The sequence below is a fragment of the Triticum aestivum genome, chromosome 7D (assembly GCF_018294505.1).
Source record: "Triticum aestivum cultivar Chinese Spring chromosome 7D, IWGSC CS RefSeq v2.1, whole genome shotgun sequence".
Classification (NCBI taxonomy): domain Eukaryota; kingdom Viridiplantae; phylum Streptophyta; class Magnoliopsida; order Poales; family Poaceae; genus Triticum; species Triticum aestivum.
In genome coordinates, this window is record NC_057814.1 from 630,524,805 (window position 1) to 630,541,726 (window position 16,922).

Below are 16,922 nucleotides of genomic sequence, written 5' to 3' on the forward strand. Positions count from 1 at the left end.
TTCCTAAATACATGTGACCGTAGTTCAATACGATCACTATTGGTCGCACGTTTTGAGTACTAAGATTTTCAAATTCAGTAAAATGATTTCTCTTAACAGCATCAAGATCCTCAAGCCATGAAACATAATGACATATCTCCTCGCAGTTTAGTTCAGCTCCGGGATAGTAGTAGGTCCTGTCTACCAAGCGTCGGACATGTTTGCTTGAACGGAAATAAGCTGTCAATAGAAATTAGTTGTCAACTATTTTTGAATAAACAATAGCAAAGACATAAATATGGTTGATAAACTCACATAATGGTAGAACTGGATGCGTCTGCACATCGACCCAGATGTCTCTATTACCTTCAATATCATCTTCCGGACGAATATCAAACGTGATAACCATATCAGGCTCAAATGCATAAGCCTTGCATAGTGCTTGCCAAGTTTTGCATTCAAAATAGGTGTACGTGTCTGCATTGTATAATTTGACGTTGAAAGTATAACCATGCTCGGTCTTCAGGTAAACTCTCTTTACCTCCATAGTTTCCATAGCACTGAAACCTATCTTATCCAAGACAAAAATTCTTGCATGGCAGGGGATGCGCTAGTAGAATAGTGAAAATTTAAAATTATAAGTTCAAGCAAATGAAGCATATATAAGTCATGGTTAATTACGAAAAAAGACTTGTCGTCGTGACTTACTGTATCCACTTCAAAGGTCTCATCCAGCTTGATGCTGAAGCGCCTATCATCAACAAGGAAATTTCTGTCGCACAGGCCGCGTTGGTCTTCACAGAATTCACACTTGATGAAATCTTTTTCGTCATCAGACGACATTTCCTATGTTCATATAGGTGAAACATTAAACACTTACTAGTTCTATTAATTCAACTAATTCAACTACTTCTATTAGTTCAACTAGTTCTATTAATTCAACTAATTCAACTAAGCATTTAATAAAAATAAACTTGTTCTATTAATTTTCTTACTAAAATAAAGTAGCTAGTTCTATATAGTAATATTTTAATTAGATCATCAAATCTCAGATATCTAAATTTTCTTACTAAAAATAAACTAGTTCTATTAATTCAACTAATTCAACTAAGAATTTACTAAAAATAAACTAGTTCTATTAATTTTCTTACTAAAATATATAAAGTGGCTATATATATAGTAATATTTTAATTAGATCATCAAATCTCATATACCTAAATTTTCTTACTAAAAATAAACTAGTTATACTAATTTAACTAGTTCAACTAAGCATTTACTAAAAATAAACTAGTTATATTAATTCAACTAGTTCAAATAATCTCATATACCTAAATTTTCTTACTAAAAATAATCTTGTTCTATTAATTTTCATACTAAAAATAAACTAGTTATATTAATTCAACTAGTTCAAATCTCATATATATACCTAATTAATATCTAGATAATTCATCTAAAATTGACATTAATATTTAACATCTTCTCCATATAATTCATCTAACATTAACATTCTAACATTCTTATCTACGTAATTTATCTAACATTAATCTAAACAACAGAAAACAGAAAATAAGTAAAAACAATATGTTGTGTGTGTGTGTGTATGTGTGTGTGTGTGTGTGTGTGTACGAGCGGGGGGCGGCGGCGTATGGGAGGCGGCGCGAGACGGCGATGTGACGGGGACGACGCGACGACGAGCGGCGGGGGCGATGGCGGTGACGGCGACGACGGGCGGCGGGGGCGGCGGGGCCTGCGAGGGCGGCGCGCGATGGGCGACGGCGCGGCGGCGGCTGCGGCGATGTCGCGCGAAGTAGTTGGAGAAGAAGTGGTGGTTGATGAAACTGAATTTTTCGTAAGTGCCATATATATAAGAGGGGCCTTTAGTACCGGTTGGAGCCACCGACCGGTACTAAAGGCCAATTTTCGCCAGGCCAAGGGGCGGGAAACTGCCCCTTTAGTACCGGTTCGTGGCTCCAACCGGTACTAAAGGCCCCCCTTTAGTACCGGTTGGAGCCACGACCCGGTACTAAAGGGGTGCGCTGGCGCAGGAGCGGTGCGGGCAAGTTTAGTCCGACCTCAATAGCCGAGGGGCGCCCGCACCAGTTTAAAAGCCCCGGCGCGGCTACTGTCTCGAACTCCTCTCTATAGCAGGCTTCTAAGCCTAACTTCGGCGCGCTACCCTGTGGGCCTGCTGGCCCTTCTGGGCCTGTATTTGCAAACCCTAGGTCTGGCAGGCCCACTGGGCAGCGCCCCAACAATTTATTATATAATTTTCTTCTATTTATTTCTGTGTAGTTTTTTTTGCTGTATTTAGTTTCTTTGTGAATATAAAAAAAATTATATAGTTTTTCCTTTTCTGCATTATTTATTTTCTGCTATTTATTTTTGAGTAATTTTATATATAGTTTTTGTCTTTTCTGTTTTATTTATATTCTATTTTATTTATTTTATGTTTTGTCTTTTGCCAAGTTTCGACATTTTCAGAGTTCATTTTGTAGTGATTTTCAATTTCACGGTCATTTAGCTCTCTAAACAAATCGGTAAATGACTAAAAAAATATCAAATGATGTCAGAAAGTTTTGAAAATTGATGACGTCGCCTTGAATGGTGTGTACGGAACGCAAAAAAGTCTAGAGTTGTAATAAGTTAAAAAAAATGAAGTGCCCATGTAACAGATGAGTTCTCATCAGAAACCCTGATACTTCGAAATAGATTGTCCAGTTTGTACACGAAGTGCGTCCAGTTTTTGCCGTAACCCTCTCTACTCTTTTGCACATGCTATGTGGGTGAAATGATTATACCATGCCAAGTTTCGACATTTTCAGAGTTCATTTTGTAGTGATTTTCAATTTCACGGTCATTTAGCTCTCTAAACAAATCGGTAAATGACTAAAAAATAGCAAATGATGTCAGAAAGTTTTGAAAATTGATGACGTCGCTTTGAATGGTGTGTACGGAACGCAAAAAAGTCAGGAGTTGTAATAAGTTTAAAAAAATGAAGTGCCCATGTAACAGATGAGTTCTCGTTAGAAACCCTGATACTTCGAAAGAGATTGTCCAGTTTGTACACGAAGTGCGTCCAGTTTTTGCCGTAACCCTCTCTACTGTTTTGCACATGCTATGTGGGTGAAATGATGATACCATGCCAAGTTTCGACATTTTCAGAGTTCATTTTGTAGTGATTTTCAATTTCAATGCCATTTAGCTCTCTAAACAAATCGGTAAATGACTGAAAAATAGCAAATGATGTCAGAAAGTGTTGAAAATTGATGACGTCGCTTTGAATGGTGCGTACGGAACGCAAAAAAAGTCTGGAGTTGTAATAAGTTTAAAAAAATGAAGTGCCAGTGTAACAGATGAGTTCTCGTCCGAAACCCTGATACTCAGAAAGAGATTGTCCAGTTTGTACACGAAGTGCGTCCAGTTTTTGCCGTAACCCTCTCTACTCTTTTGCACATACTATGTGGGTGAAATGATGATACCATGCCAAGTTTCGACATTTTCAGAGTTCATTTTGTAGTGATTTTTTTAATTTCACGGTCATTTAGCTCTCTAAACAAATCGGTAAATGACTAAAAAATAGCAAATGATGTCAGAAAGTTTTGAAAATTAATGACGTCGCTTTGAATGGTGTACGGAACGCAAAAAAGTCTGGAGTTGTAATAAGTTTAAAAAGATGAAGTGCCCATGTAACAGATGAGTTCTCGTCAGAAACCCTGATACTTCGAAAGAGATTGTCCAGTTTGTACACGAAGTGCGTCCAGTTTTTGCCGTAACACAAGAAGTCCGGAGTTGTAATAAGTTATTAAAGATAAAAAAGAGGCACAATGCCCGTTAATTAGCTTCAAGCCTTTCGGAATAGTGCAAACTGCACTGCACATAGCTCCGTGCAGTCTACACTATTCCTCAAGGCTTAAAGCTAAGCAACGTGCAGATGAGCATTGCGCCTCTCCTTCATCGTCTCTGCACTCAGGGCTTATAAACCGCTCCTAGTGCCTCTTTCTTCGCGAGGTGGGACTAAAAAACAGCTTACTAAGAAACTATAGTACCGATTCATGGCACGAACCGGTACTAAAGGTGCCCGTGGGGCCCCAGCCTGACCACAGCCTGACGCAGCCTCATTAGTACCGATTCGTGACACGAACCGGTACTAATGATCTCCGCCCGCCTAGCCATTGGAACCGACACTAATGGACACATTAGTGCCGGCTCAAAATCAAACCGGCACTAATGTGCTTCACATTTGACCCTTTTTCTACTAGTGCCCCCCTCCCCTTGGCCGCCGCCCCCCCTCTAGATCTCATCTAGAGGGGTCGGCCCCCTTCCCCCTTCGCCCTATAAATAGAGGGGAGGAGGGAGGGCAGCCGCACCACATCCAAGGCGTAGCCCTCCCCCTCTCCAAGACCTCCTCCTCCTTCCGCGGTGCTTGGCGAAGCCTTGCCGGAGTACAACGCTGCTCCAACACCACCACGCCGTCGTGCTGCTGCCGGAGTTGTCTTCCCCAACCTCTCCCTCTCTCCTTGCTGGATCAAGGCGTGGGAGACGTCACCGGGCTGCACGTGTGTTGAACGCGGAGGCGCCGTTGTTCGGCGCTTGATCGGAATCAACCGCGATCTGAATCGCTACGAGTACGACTCCTTCATCCGTGTTCTTGTAACGCTTCCGCATCGCGATCTTCAAGGGTATGAAGATGCACTCCCCTCTATCTCATTGCTAGTCTCTCCATAGATTGATCTTGGTGATGCGTAGAAATTTTTTAATTTCCGCAATGATCCCCAACACGCCGGCTCCCGGTGGACGCCATTCCGGACCTCGTCGAGTGTGCTTATCTCGGCGGCCACTGCATCGGCATCCTTGACCCCGTGTCCAACATCATCCTCAATGGCCTAAATCTGCTCTGTCGTCGCCGTGCCGGCATCTATTCGCCATCCGAGTACCAGATCCCGCCGGGACCTATCAACCCTCATATCCGCAACACCTGGCCAGGGATTGCTTTTGACTTGTATTGTGCCCTCCATGCATTCATGCAGGTTTATTTCGGGTATCTCTCCCAAGAGCAGGCCCGGTTCTACATCCACCTCTCCGGCGGTGACTTGCTTGTTGCCATCTGCATTGCTGAGATGGAACTGAGATAGTCCACCACCATCATGCAAGAAAACCACATCGCAGTCTGCCACTCTGACCTCTTCCGCGACCAGGCCAAGCTTGCCCTCCGCATCTCAGCGATCAAAGTCAATCATCCGACACCCGATGATCTTTTTATGCTCTTCCAGGATCAGCCCACAGAGGACATGAGATCTTTGATGCTAACATTGGAGGAAGGGCGCTGCCTAGGCGTCGATGACGTGGAAACCTTCATAAAGATTTTGCACTACCAACACCTCATGATTCCTCATGGTTCCAATGTAGCGGAACATACTCCGACTCCTGCCCACGTTACTGTTTCAACCTCAATGGCCAAGGAAGCAGCATGGCAGCAACACTTACCTTCTAGCGCCAGACAACATTCAACCTCGCTAACATGCGTTCATCCAAGACTATATTCAGCAAGATCAGATCCTTAGTCGACCTCTTCCTAGGGTTCCACATGCACACTCCGATGGAGGTTGACGATGCAGCGCCTACGTGCCAGCACATTGAGTCAACTAAAATGTCTCTCTTCGACACCATACATGCATTTTATGTCGAAGCTCTTGCCAAGCTGACCATCTCTCATCCCTAAAAAGGATTCTTCGTGGTATACTGGTGGCAGGGCACTGCTATGGACAATTGGACCCACTCTCCAGATTCGACGGCATGTGTATATTGTTAAATCATATCATTCTTTCAATACAAGGCGACGTTTACGTTGCATATAGTGACCCCGATGGCTGTCTCAATGTTGAAGCTCAGCGAGTTTAGTCTTCGGAACATGATGTGTTTGTGTATTTGTGTGTGTGGGTGGGTGAGGGTTGGGGTTGTAAATATTGGCAACTCGGATTTAACAAATTAATTATTGTACTAACCATACACACTCTAATTTGCATGTCTTCGTACAGGATAATTCATGTCCCCTGAAAGTTGACCTGTGACAACAATTTCACATTATTACTAGTTCGTACAATTGCATACTAATTAATTCATGTAACTAAGGGCGGACATATAATCACTCTCAAATCTTCTATTGAGATATTTAATGATAATTGTAGTAAACTAAGGTTTGGCAAATATAATGTGTACGTGAACATAATAGTATAGATATATATTTCCCTCATGATCAAGATCAAGGCCAACGATGGCAACAGAAACTATAAATCTTCCTTTTCTAATTATAACTTCCACACAACTATGTACATCTAAGACACCCACTATATAGGAAACACAATAATAATATTATTGGGAAAACTAATATACTTGAACTTTAAACTTCCCCTATTCTTTTACTTAATTTTCTATTCCTATAATTATGTTGTATTTCGTAACCATTAAATGGCTTTGGATAGAGTCAAAATCATAGCATGCGTCGTGTATGAGTTATGATTCATTAGAATATTTCATTAGTCTGTGCAGCCACTACTAGGTTCAACATAACCCAGTGACTTGTTGTGTCCTAATTTGTTTAAAGTTTGATTTAAGGATAGTTTGTGATGTGGGAGGGGTAGCTTATGTGGCTCGTTTGGAGGTATCATGAGATTTTTAACCATAATAATTTATGTACCTATAGTATGTACCTTTTGAAGTAGCGAATCCAGACCTATGAATAACAAAAAATTTCTGCTTTTAAAATCTTTAATAGATAGTAATCTACGTGACCTCTAAGTACTTGAATAGCACAACCACAGATATGAGATCATGGACTGGAACTTATATTATAAAAAACCATACGATTTTCTCAATCTCTCCACTTTAAATCTCATACCTACATATAAAGATCAAATAAAGTAGATAGTTATACACAAAGAGAGACAGATGGAAAACACATGTACCCATACTTCAATTTCGGTGAGCAATGAGAAAAAATAATAATATTATTATCTTCATATTAATTTTCTAAATGGCACGCCCCAAACACAGATGCAAGCAAACAAGTTCTCGATCCATCCAAACCTCGTTTCATATGAATTTTGTTTCTGCCCAAGTATGTACTTGTGTACATCTTTATAGCCGACGACAATTCAAAAGGGTCACAAGTAAGCAGACTCAAAACAAACCATTTTGAGACCATCATACAGTGTTGAGTAGATCCACCATGACCATAAAAGCATAGATAACATAGAAACCCTCTAGAATAGATTAACACGGTAAAGTTAGTTAAGTGACTACAAATTGCAAGATAAATTATCACTACAAGCGTACTAAGCTGATATGCATGAAAAGTTAAATCAAATTTCTCTTAACAAATGTACATAATATATAACTTGTACACTTCCCGTATGAATCTAGAAGAGAGTAAAACTTCAAAAGCTGGTAAGATTTGAATATAGTGGATCAATCCAAACTATACCACAATAATAATATTTTCATGCATGTATAATTTATTAATACAAACATGACAACCTCTTAAGTGTCTCATGTAGCTCATTACAAAATCATTCCAGAACTTCCACTAACCAACATGGTCACGAAGCGAGTCAAGCTTAGAATACCCCATGGCCGTAACTCTCTATTCTGGAGAAGATAGCATAATTTAAGGATAGAAGTGCTTGGAGAATACATACCCTCTTGCTCATACAAGACTACAAAATCAAGTCAAACACAATTGAAGATAAATCTTGTGATTGTCCAGCAATAAGATGCCTTATTCTCAATCATGTAGTTGCCGCATTTAGGCAAATAATGTTTTCAAACAAATTATAGGCAGAGCCGAACAACTTCTTACAAATATTGCATCGCCGGGACTTGACTGCAAGACACGCATGCTTGCTAGCCTCCATCAAATACCATGGACTGCCAAGTATATCAATGATAAAACAAATGTGTTTAGTGGGTCAGTCAACCACCCATGTCACACCCTATCCATAACCTACAAATAGAAACACTTTTAGGTTCAAAAGTATTAAATGTTTTTCACAACATAAAGCAAGGTTGTTTAAAGAGATCATGTATACAATGAACAGGCCAGCAAGTAACAAGCAACAAGTATATTTTACAATGAATTGCAGGGGCAATTGGAAAAACCAATATGGTGAACAATGATAGAAAATCAATGTGGCATGTTTAGTCAACATGACTATTGTGCAGTAGCAATTTCTAGAAAAGCCTCAAACAAATAACAAAAACCAGTGTGGTGAAGAAATAATTAATAGGGTTAGTTTAGTCAACATAATTGCAATATATAGAATTCCATCTTCGAGTTGTTCTTCTATCCATTGTGGATAAGGTAAAGAGAGAGTGAAATACAGTTTTGAAACTTTAGGACTAACTCGACACCCCCTCAATAATTAAAGGATCTATTGTGAATTCCTCTAGTCAAAAAATTATAATCGCAACTAAAATTATGTATCTGATTGTCATCTCCAAACAAGTTTCAATCTTTTTCTCAAGCTAGTTCATGTAGCATAAAAAGTAATTTCATAAACTATTTTTTAGTCATAGTACTTAAGGAAAGCCGTGTGTAATGACATTCGTCATATTTAAAACATCGCACGTAGGAAGAAGTCCAAATACTATTGTGGAAGCCTAGCAAAGAGGAAAATGAGAGACATCATATCGTATTATACCTCCAAACATTTTTCAAGGCATCTTAAAAGAGTAGAATAATTAGTGTGGTAAGAAAAAACAATGACACTAGCAAAGCATTCCCCAACCGGTCACCACACACATATTTATTGATACATGTTTCCCATAGTTTGCTTAACTTCCGTCGCAATTGGTCTTTTCGCAGATGAAGACAGTTGTGGAAAAAATCTTCACTAACAGAATCTCATGTCGTCCAAAACAAATTACCAAAGAAAAACTTCTCTATTCGGCTGCCTGCAGTTTCAGGTTTGACCAATATTTGTGAGACGGGTCATTTGCAGACTGTTGAGAAAAATATTAAAATAGTTATGGAAACACATGACTAACATAATTACTTGCAAGCTATTCACGAGAGAGATCCATCAAATAGTTCACCTAAATTTTCGGTTGTATTACTTGCTTTTCTTCGTGGCTGCAATTGGTCTTGGCGCCAATAGCTGCAGTTCCTCTCTTTAAAGAATTCACTTAACCCTTATATTATGTTTTAAATAGTTCACTCAACTTCCGAGTGTCTCTTCAAATACTTCATTTGACTTTTATTTATTGTTTCACATAGTTCGCTTAATTTCCAGGCTGTAGTTGGTCTATGTGCCAATTGGCGCAACAAGTTGTTTAGTATGTAAAATAATGATAGCCTGTGCGCGTGCATAGGTTGATGACTAGTATCTCAATAAATTAAATCTATTGTGTATAAATATCTAACTCATGTGCCATTTAATATAAACTCTTTAACCTGATTTGTTTTTAGTGGATTTGAAAATGAAAAGCAAGGAAAAATAAATGTTTTTGATATTCGAGAATGCATGAGTTTCTAGATATGTGTGCAATTCGAATATATGTGTCTTGATTGTACGAAAGTATATCACTTTGGTACACTGGCCTTTCAACGATGGTGTAAAGTTTGGATGTGGATTTCCACATATTAATTCCACTTTAATAGTAGTAGAAGATCATATTGACCCATGAAAATTCATCACTGGAAATTGGAATTCTAGAATCAAATCTCTTTGTGTTATTTGGTTGTTAGCTGGCACTCTATGAAGATTAATCGGTAGAAAATTCAGATGGTTGCTAGCATGCTAATATTGTATAAATGAATATTAATGGGAGTATTACCAATGATCCACTATCAAGTGTCTACTCCCTCCATCCGGTTTTATTAGACCCCCTTTTATTTTGAGTCCAAGTTTGACCATGAATTTAACTAATAAAATTTAAATTAGATATCACCAAAATTATATATTTTTAGTCAAATACGTGATCAAAGTTGGGTCCAAAATATAATTAGGCCTGATAAACCCGGATGGAGGTAGCACCAAACAAGCACGACGAGTCCATTCATCAGGAACCAGATCATGCAGGTACATTGAAACTGGCCGGCACCCATGCATCTCCTGCAATTCAATACAATTTCCATCTCCGTTTCCTCCTCCGTTGTGCCTCCGTTGCCTTCCCGCCTCCGTCGCCTTCACTTGCCGCCTCCGTCACCGACGCCCCTCCACCCCGCGAATCAAATCTCTCTATGTTATCTCCACGTAGGATTAGTTGGTAGCAAAATTAAGATGGTTGCTGCTTCCTAGCATGCTAATTTTGGTATAAATGAATATAAATGGTCATTATGATCAATGCTCCACTGTCAAGTGAATATAAATTAGCAAGCAATGCAAGTATGGCCGACACCGGTGCATTTTCTTCAATTCAATCGTTGAGCTACACGAGTAACCTCTCCCAACTAGCTAGCTGGAGCTAAAATCAGTATGATCAAGATAGTTCAGAGTTGTTGTAAAGTTTAATTAAAAACAATGATGCGAGCGTGCACAAACGAACTGATTAAGCTCGGTAGCCGCTACCAGACGGCTGGTGCGTAAGCGGATAAGAATTGATTAACTGGAGGACGACCGACGACGACAACCCATTCGTGTGCAACATGCATTATGATCATCGGTATAGTAGTGCCAAATTATTCAATACAATCATTCACTGCTCCAACGTATAAAATGCACTCCAATCGATGGATAGAGACATATATATACATGATGTGCACGTACGTACAGGTTGGATTTCAAATGCGTGTCTAATTTTTGCCTTGGCTCTAGCTGCCATCCGCTCAATCTCACATACTGAAACCACACATGTGGAATCTTTTATGTCTCCTAACTTGCAATGCAATAAGGGACAAAATCACACGCACGGATCCGGTTGTTGTGGTGGTCTACTCTATTGGAATCATCGATGTGAGTCGCCACTCACCATCCGAATATGCCATGAGCTAGACAGCACAATTTGCACGTAGCATGTGCCGTGCTAGTGCGCGCGCCTTGATGAATGAAGATGGTTGTAGTCCAGCACAACGGCTTGTAGACTGCCAGAGTGCGAGCTGTTGTACATGTAGGTGTGCGTCACAGCACAGGTCATCTGTTTTGACCGTGCGTGCATGCACGTCCGTCCAACACCTCGTCGATCGCCAACATGACACCTAAGAGCTGCCACTGCACATGCACGGCGAACCACCACCGCCGGCGCGGCGTTGCCTGGCGTTGAGATTTTGACTTTGAACGCGTCCCCCACGCACTCCGCTGCCCGGCCACCCACACGTGCAACCACCACTTGCCAAGCTACCCTGCCTCCTCCTGTCCTCCTCCTTGCATTGCATATATATCGCCCTCATCGATCGATCCTCTCCTCCATCTCATCTCATCTCAGCATTTCAGCAACAAACACAAAGAGAAGAAGAAGCAACTCGCTATCCAGCCGCCGATCCATAGAAATGGCTCCCAACTTCGGCCGTTCCATCTCCTTCCCTCTGACCCCGGCGAGGTCATTCTCAAAGTCATCCCGCCACCTCCGCTCCATCAGCCTCCCGGGCACCACCTCCTCACACCCACTCCTCGCCAGCCTCAACGCCCACATCGTCACCATCCGCGCCTGGATCCAGGACACCGCCGCAGCAGGCTCATCCCTCCCAGCCGGCCTCGCCAACATCCACGCGCTCCACGCCGCGCTCGCCGACCTCCTCCTCCTCCCAGAGTCCAGGGCCGCGCTTCAGTGCACCACCAGCAAGGCCGCCGACAGCCTCCTAGACGCTTTCCTCCTCCTCGCCGACGCGCACCAGGGCTTCCAGGAGTGCCTCATTTCGCTCAGTCATGCGGCGGCCGAGTCCCGTGCTGCGCTCCGCAGGGGCGAAGCCACAAGGCTCGCGTCTGCCGCCAGGTCCCAGCGTCGGGCCGAGAAGGTCCTCGCTCGGCTCGCTGCGTCCATCTCCGCCGTCTCCTCCAAGTGCGCCCGCCTGAACCTCGTCGGCGAGGATGCAGAGATGGCCGGTGCGATCATGCAGGCAGCCGCTGCGAGCGCCGCGGCCTCCGCGGCCGTGTTCTCAGCTGCCGCATCAATGTCGTACTCGGCATCCTGTTGCAAGAAGATGGCCATATTTGTTCCCGTGTTCGCCACCAGGAAGGCCGCCGCGCCGGAGACGGCAGAGGCGGCCATGGAGAGACTGCATGTGCTAGAGCGGTGCTTCGATGAGTGCGATGGCGCCTGCAATAGGGTGTTCAGGAGCGTCGTGCAGACCAGGGTTTCACTTCTCAACGTCATGACGCCCACGATCTAGTCAGCTAGCTACTCATGTCATGTGTACATATAGAAAAAGAAAAAAGGAAACTTAATTAGCTAGGCCATGTGTATATATTTTGCTAATTTGGCACTGCACAGTGTACATATATACAGAGAAAAAAGATAGTACAAAGAATAAGATTTTGCTACACTTGTTTAGACTTGAATAGTACTACATACAAAAGGTATCTTCGATTTAATCGTGTTATTTACAAGGCTGCCGGTGCAAAGTGATGAACTGATTTGTGCTAATCTGCAACTCATGCATAAACTGTTCATCACTGTGTGGTTTGTTCAATTTCATACTCTTTTCAAGTTTGGTACTACCTCCGTCCGAAATTAGTTGACGCTCAAACGGATGTATCAGAAGTATTAGTAGATCTTAAGCTGCTAACAATAATGATGAACACTGGGCGATCTATGATGTTGACCGAATGCTAGAGGAGTTTGACCTGGAGATAATCCTCTTGTTCTGTGTCATGGCAGGTCATGCCGACATGCCAGACCAGGTTGGAGCACATGCGATCACAGGACTCCCTCCCACATGCTCGATGTGGGGGAACTAGCACCCTACGTCCTGAACCTTCCTGTGTGATTGTCCGGTATGTGAGGGAGGTGCACTAGTAGAAAACAGGGCTTTGGTTCGGCCAGAAAAGAGCATTAATCCCGGTTGCATTACGAACCGGGACTAATGTGAGCATTAGTCCCGGTTCAAGCGGCTAGGGCACCGTACAGGCATTAGTCCCGGTTCAAATGGGACCTTTAGTCCTGGTTGGTGGCACGAACCGGGACTAAAGGGTGCGATGCCCATTAGTACCGGTTCGTGGCACCAACCGGTACTAAAGGTTAGACTTTTAGTCCCGGTTCGAGCCACCAACCGGTACTAATGGGGTTTGAGGCATTAGTACCGGTTCATGGCACGAACCGGTACTAAAGGTCCCATTTTCAAACTCTACCCCCCCCCCCCCCCCCCCGCGATCACCTTTTCAGTTTTGTAAAAAGCAAAAGAAAATGATAAAAACTTCAAAAATTAAAATCCTTCCAGATGTAGTTATGTTACTACATGTACTAGTTAGGAAAATTTAAAAACTTAAATTTGGACATGTTTTGCAAAAAGTGTAGGGAAAATGTAAAACGGCTATAACTTTTGCATACGATGTCAGAAAAAAACGTATAATATATCAAAATGTTCAGCACGAAAATCCGCATCCGATTTTGACGGCCTACGGCCTGTTTGCAAATTTTTAGAATCCTCAAATTCTAAAAGGAAAAAAGTTATGCTCAAATTTCTGTTTTTTTTGAATTTTTGTTAAATCTGGTCAAACTACTTATTCAAGAAGTATTAGTGTTACTAAATAATTATTCAAGAATGTTAGTGTTACTAAATAATTATTTCAGTTTTTTTTGAATTTTGGTCAAATCTGGTCAAACTTTGGTCAAACTATGGTCAAACTAATTATTCAAGAAATATTAGTGTTACTAAATAATTATTGTTTTTTAGAACAATAGTTTCAAACTCAAACAGTGAAATGTGTGACTTCAAGCTCAAGCTAAATTCCTGAGGGTTAATAGGATTGACATCTTACTATTGTCAGGAAAACAACAAGTGCAGACTTGGAAACGAGGGAGAATAGAACCCGGAAGTTAAGCGTGCTCAGGCTGGAGTAGTGAGAGGATGGGTGACCGTCCGGGAAGTTAGATGATTTGGAATGATGAGGGGTGATTAGAGATTAGAGGTTAAATTGAGCAGTGATGAGGGGTGATTAGAGATTAGAGGTTAAATTGAGCAGTGATGACCTCCAGGCAGCGGCCACGTGGAGGGCTTTTAGTCCTGGTTCGTGTAAGAACCGGGACTAAAGGGGGAGGCTTTAGTAACGACCCTTTAGTCCCGGTTCTTGAACCGGGACTAAAGGCCCTTTTTCTACTAGTGGTGCCACATCAATGTTGTCCACTAGGTATTTAAACATCGGACCGCCCTTTCATTGATAACTCAGGGGCTCACGCAGCCCTATGCGGTATCCGAGCCCTCCCTAGGGCGGTTTTCGACACTGCGGCCATCTGTAGCACGGACGATTCGCGTCACTCGTATCATAGGCCCCTTATATATGTGGGGGTAGACACATGATGTAATCTATACCAACATAATAGCAGAGGCACGCAGAGGGAGCCGGCGGTGTGTGCCGACGCCCGGTTGGCCGATGTGCGATATTGTGACGTTGTCACGGGGAGGGTGCCTATAGTCCGAGCGCCGGGATATATCCGGATCGGTGAAACTCGTTAATAAATCTCGGTGTCGTCCTCGTGTGATTGATTTTAGTCCTTAATATATCAACTACGTGTCTTGAACTAAGTCGCTACAGCAATGAAATGAGATCGAAAGTGCGATGAAAACTAGCCTAGACGGAATGGGTGAGAAATAGGGGGAAAAGGTAACAAGTAATTATTAATCCGACTCACCACTCTAATCATGTTTTGCACTACATATAGTATTTGCACTGTAAGCCGAGTGCATTTTATCAGGTACTCGGCTTATACCCACCATTGTCACGGAGCCGTTAGCAGACGGCGCGTAGGCCACCTGGCAGTTATTTTTGTCGTGTATGTTCTATAAGCCGAATACTTTTTGGTGGGCCTCACGGCTTATTCTATTCGGGAATACGCCGAGTATATAATGTAAACCGAATGTCTTCTTAGGTAATACACGCCGTATGTATTCATAAGCCGAGTGGTCTTTTTTCATCGTGTGTCCTTTTGCAGATATACTCAGCTTACATTCGAATAAACCGTGAACCCGTGTTTTTCAAAAACAAAAAACAAAAAAAAACGCTCAGCAAATGTATAGTTCCTAGGCGACGTATGTGTTTTCCTGTAGTGTGTGTTGGGGTGAAAGGCATGAAAATTATAGCCACTATGCCAGTGAAGCCTCTAATGCCATGCCAAAATTATAACATCTATCGTCAACGGCTCATGTGCATTAGCGACCATGCAGTACAATATTGTAGCAAGTTTGATTATCCCCCTAATTAAGGATCCAACTACAACGTGGTTCAAAACGCTCAGGAACAGTGGCATAATAATGCACTCGTACGCACCTCCATCCTGAGACGTGATGTCGCTGCCGCAGCTTCCCTAACTCCCTTGCGGCGTGGACCATGCTACGTTGGCGTGAGACACAAGTCACGACAGCGAGTTGCGAGAGCGTTGATCGAGGTCGAGGGTATCATGGACCGATCGAACGATCTGCCTGTGATTTTGGGGAACGATCTGCCAGTTATTTTGGGGACCGGAGTCATACCCCTTCCCCTCGTAGGTCTCGGACTCCCCTTCCTCTCTACAAATTCCCCACCGGGACAAACCCTAGGTGTCCCAACAATTCTCTTTCTCGCCAGAAACTCCCCAGATAAACCCTGCAGCCGAATAGAGCACACGGGAGGATGGTTGACGACGGCGAGGCGCAGGCCGTGGGTCTGAAGCAGTTGCTACTTGACTACTACCACGGCGATAGAGAGATCATGGGCGACGAGGTCCGAGATATGGCGGTCCGCAACGGTGAGACGGAGATGATGCACTCTTCTACAATTCAGAGGTGGAGTTTCAAGATGCGTCAGCGCCGGAGTAGTCGGATCGAGAACTACAAGCCACTGGTGTGGCCATCCTGCTCCCACGGCGACAAGGGTCTGGAAGTCGTTCGCTCCATGCTGAAACAGTCGACGGACAAGCCCATCGAGGACGCCTGTCTCGAGGCGTTTCGCCGGCTCCCGGCGGATGCCATGCCAGACCTCGTCGAGTGTGCTTATCTCGGCGGCCACTGCATCGGCATCCTCGAGCCCGTCTCCAACATCATCCTCAACAGCCTAAATCTGCTATGCCGCCGCCGTGAGGGCATCTACTCGCCATCCGAGTACCAGATTCCGCCAAGACCTATCAACCCTCATATCCGTAACACCTGGTCAGGGATTGCGTTCGACTCCTATTGTGCCCTCGTTGCATTCATGCAGGTTTATTTCCGGTATCTCTCCCAAGAGCAGGCCAGGTTCTACATCCACCTCTCCGGTGGTGACTTGCTTGTCGCCATCTGCATTGCTGAGATGGAACTGAGACAGTCCACCACCATCATGCAAGAAAACCACATCGCAGTCTGCCACTCTGACATCTTCCGCGACCGGGCCAAGCTTGCCCTCCGCATCACAGCAATCAAAGTCAATCATCCGACGCCAGATGATCTTTTGCTGCTCTTCCAAGAGCAGCCCACGGAGTCCATGAGATCATTGCTGCTAACATTGGAGGAAGGGCGCTGCTTAGGCGTCGATGACGTGGAAACCTTCATAAAGGTTTTGCACCACCAACACCTCATGGTTCCCCATGACCTCACGTTGCCTCATGCTCCAAGCAGAGGAACAGACTCCGACTCCTGCCCCCGTTAGAGCATCTCCAGCCGTTGGCCCCCTGAGGACGCATAAAAATCGCCCCCTGGGGGCGAGCCGGCGATTCGTTCGACGCTGGGGACGGTTTTGCGCCCAGTCGTCGCCCCCAGTTGCCGATTTTGGCCTACTTTTGAAGCCCCATTTCGGTGAAAAAGGCCCATATGAGCGAGAATAGGCCCATATTCGGCGTGGTTC

General features: G+C 43.5%; 1 protein-coding gene across 1 annotated transcript; it reads left to right on the forward strand.

Moving 5' to 3' along the window:
- Positions 1-11,461: 11,461 nt before the first annotated feature.
- Positions 11,462-12,301, forward strand: LOC123171468 (uncharacterized). Its single transcript, XM_044588955.1, has one exon. The coding sequence runs from the start codon at positions 11,462-11,464 to the stop codon at positions 12,299-12,301; it is 840 nt and encodes a 279-aa protein (XP_044444890.1).
- Positions 12,302-16,922: the final 4,621 nt, after the last annotated feature.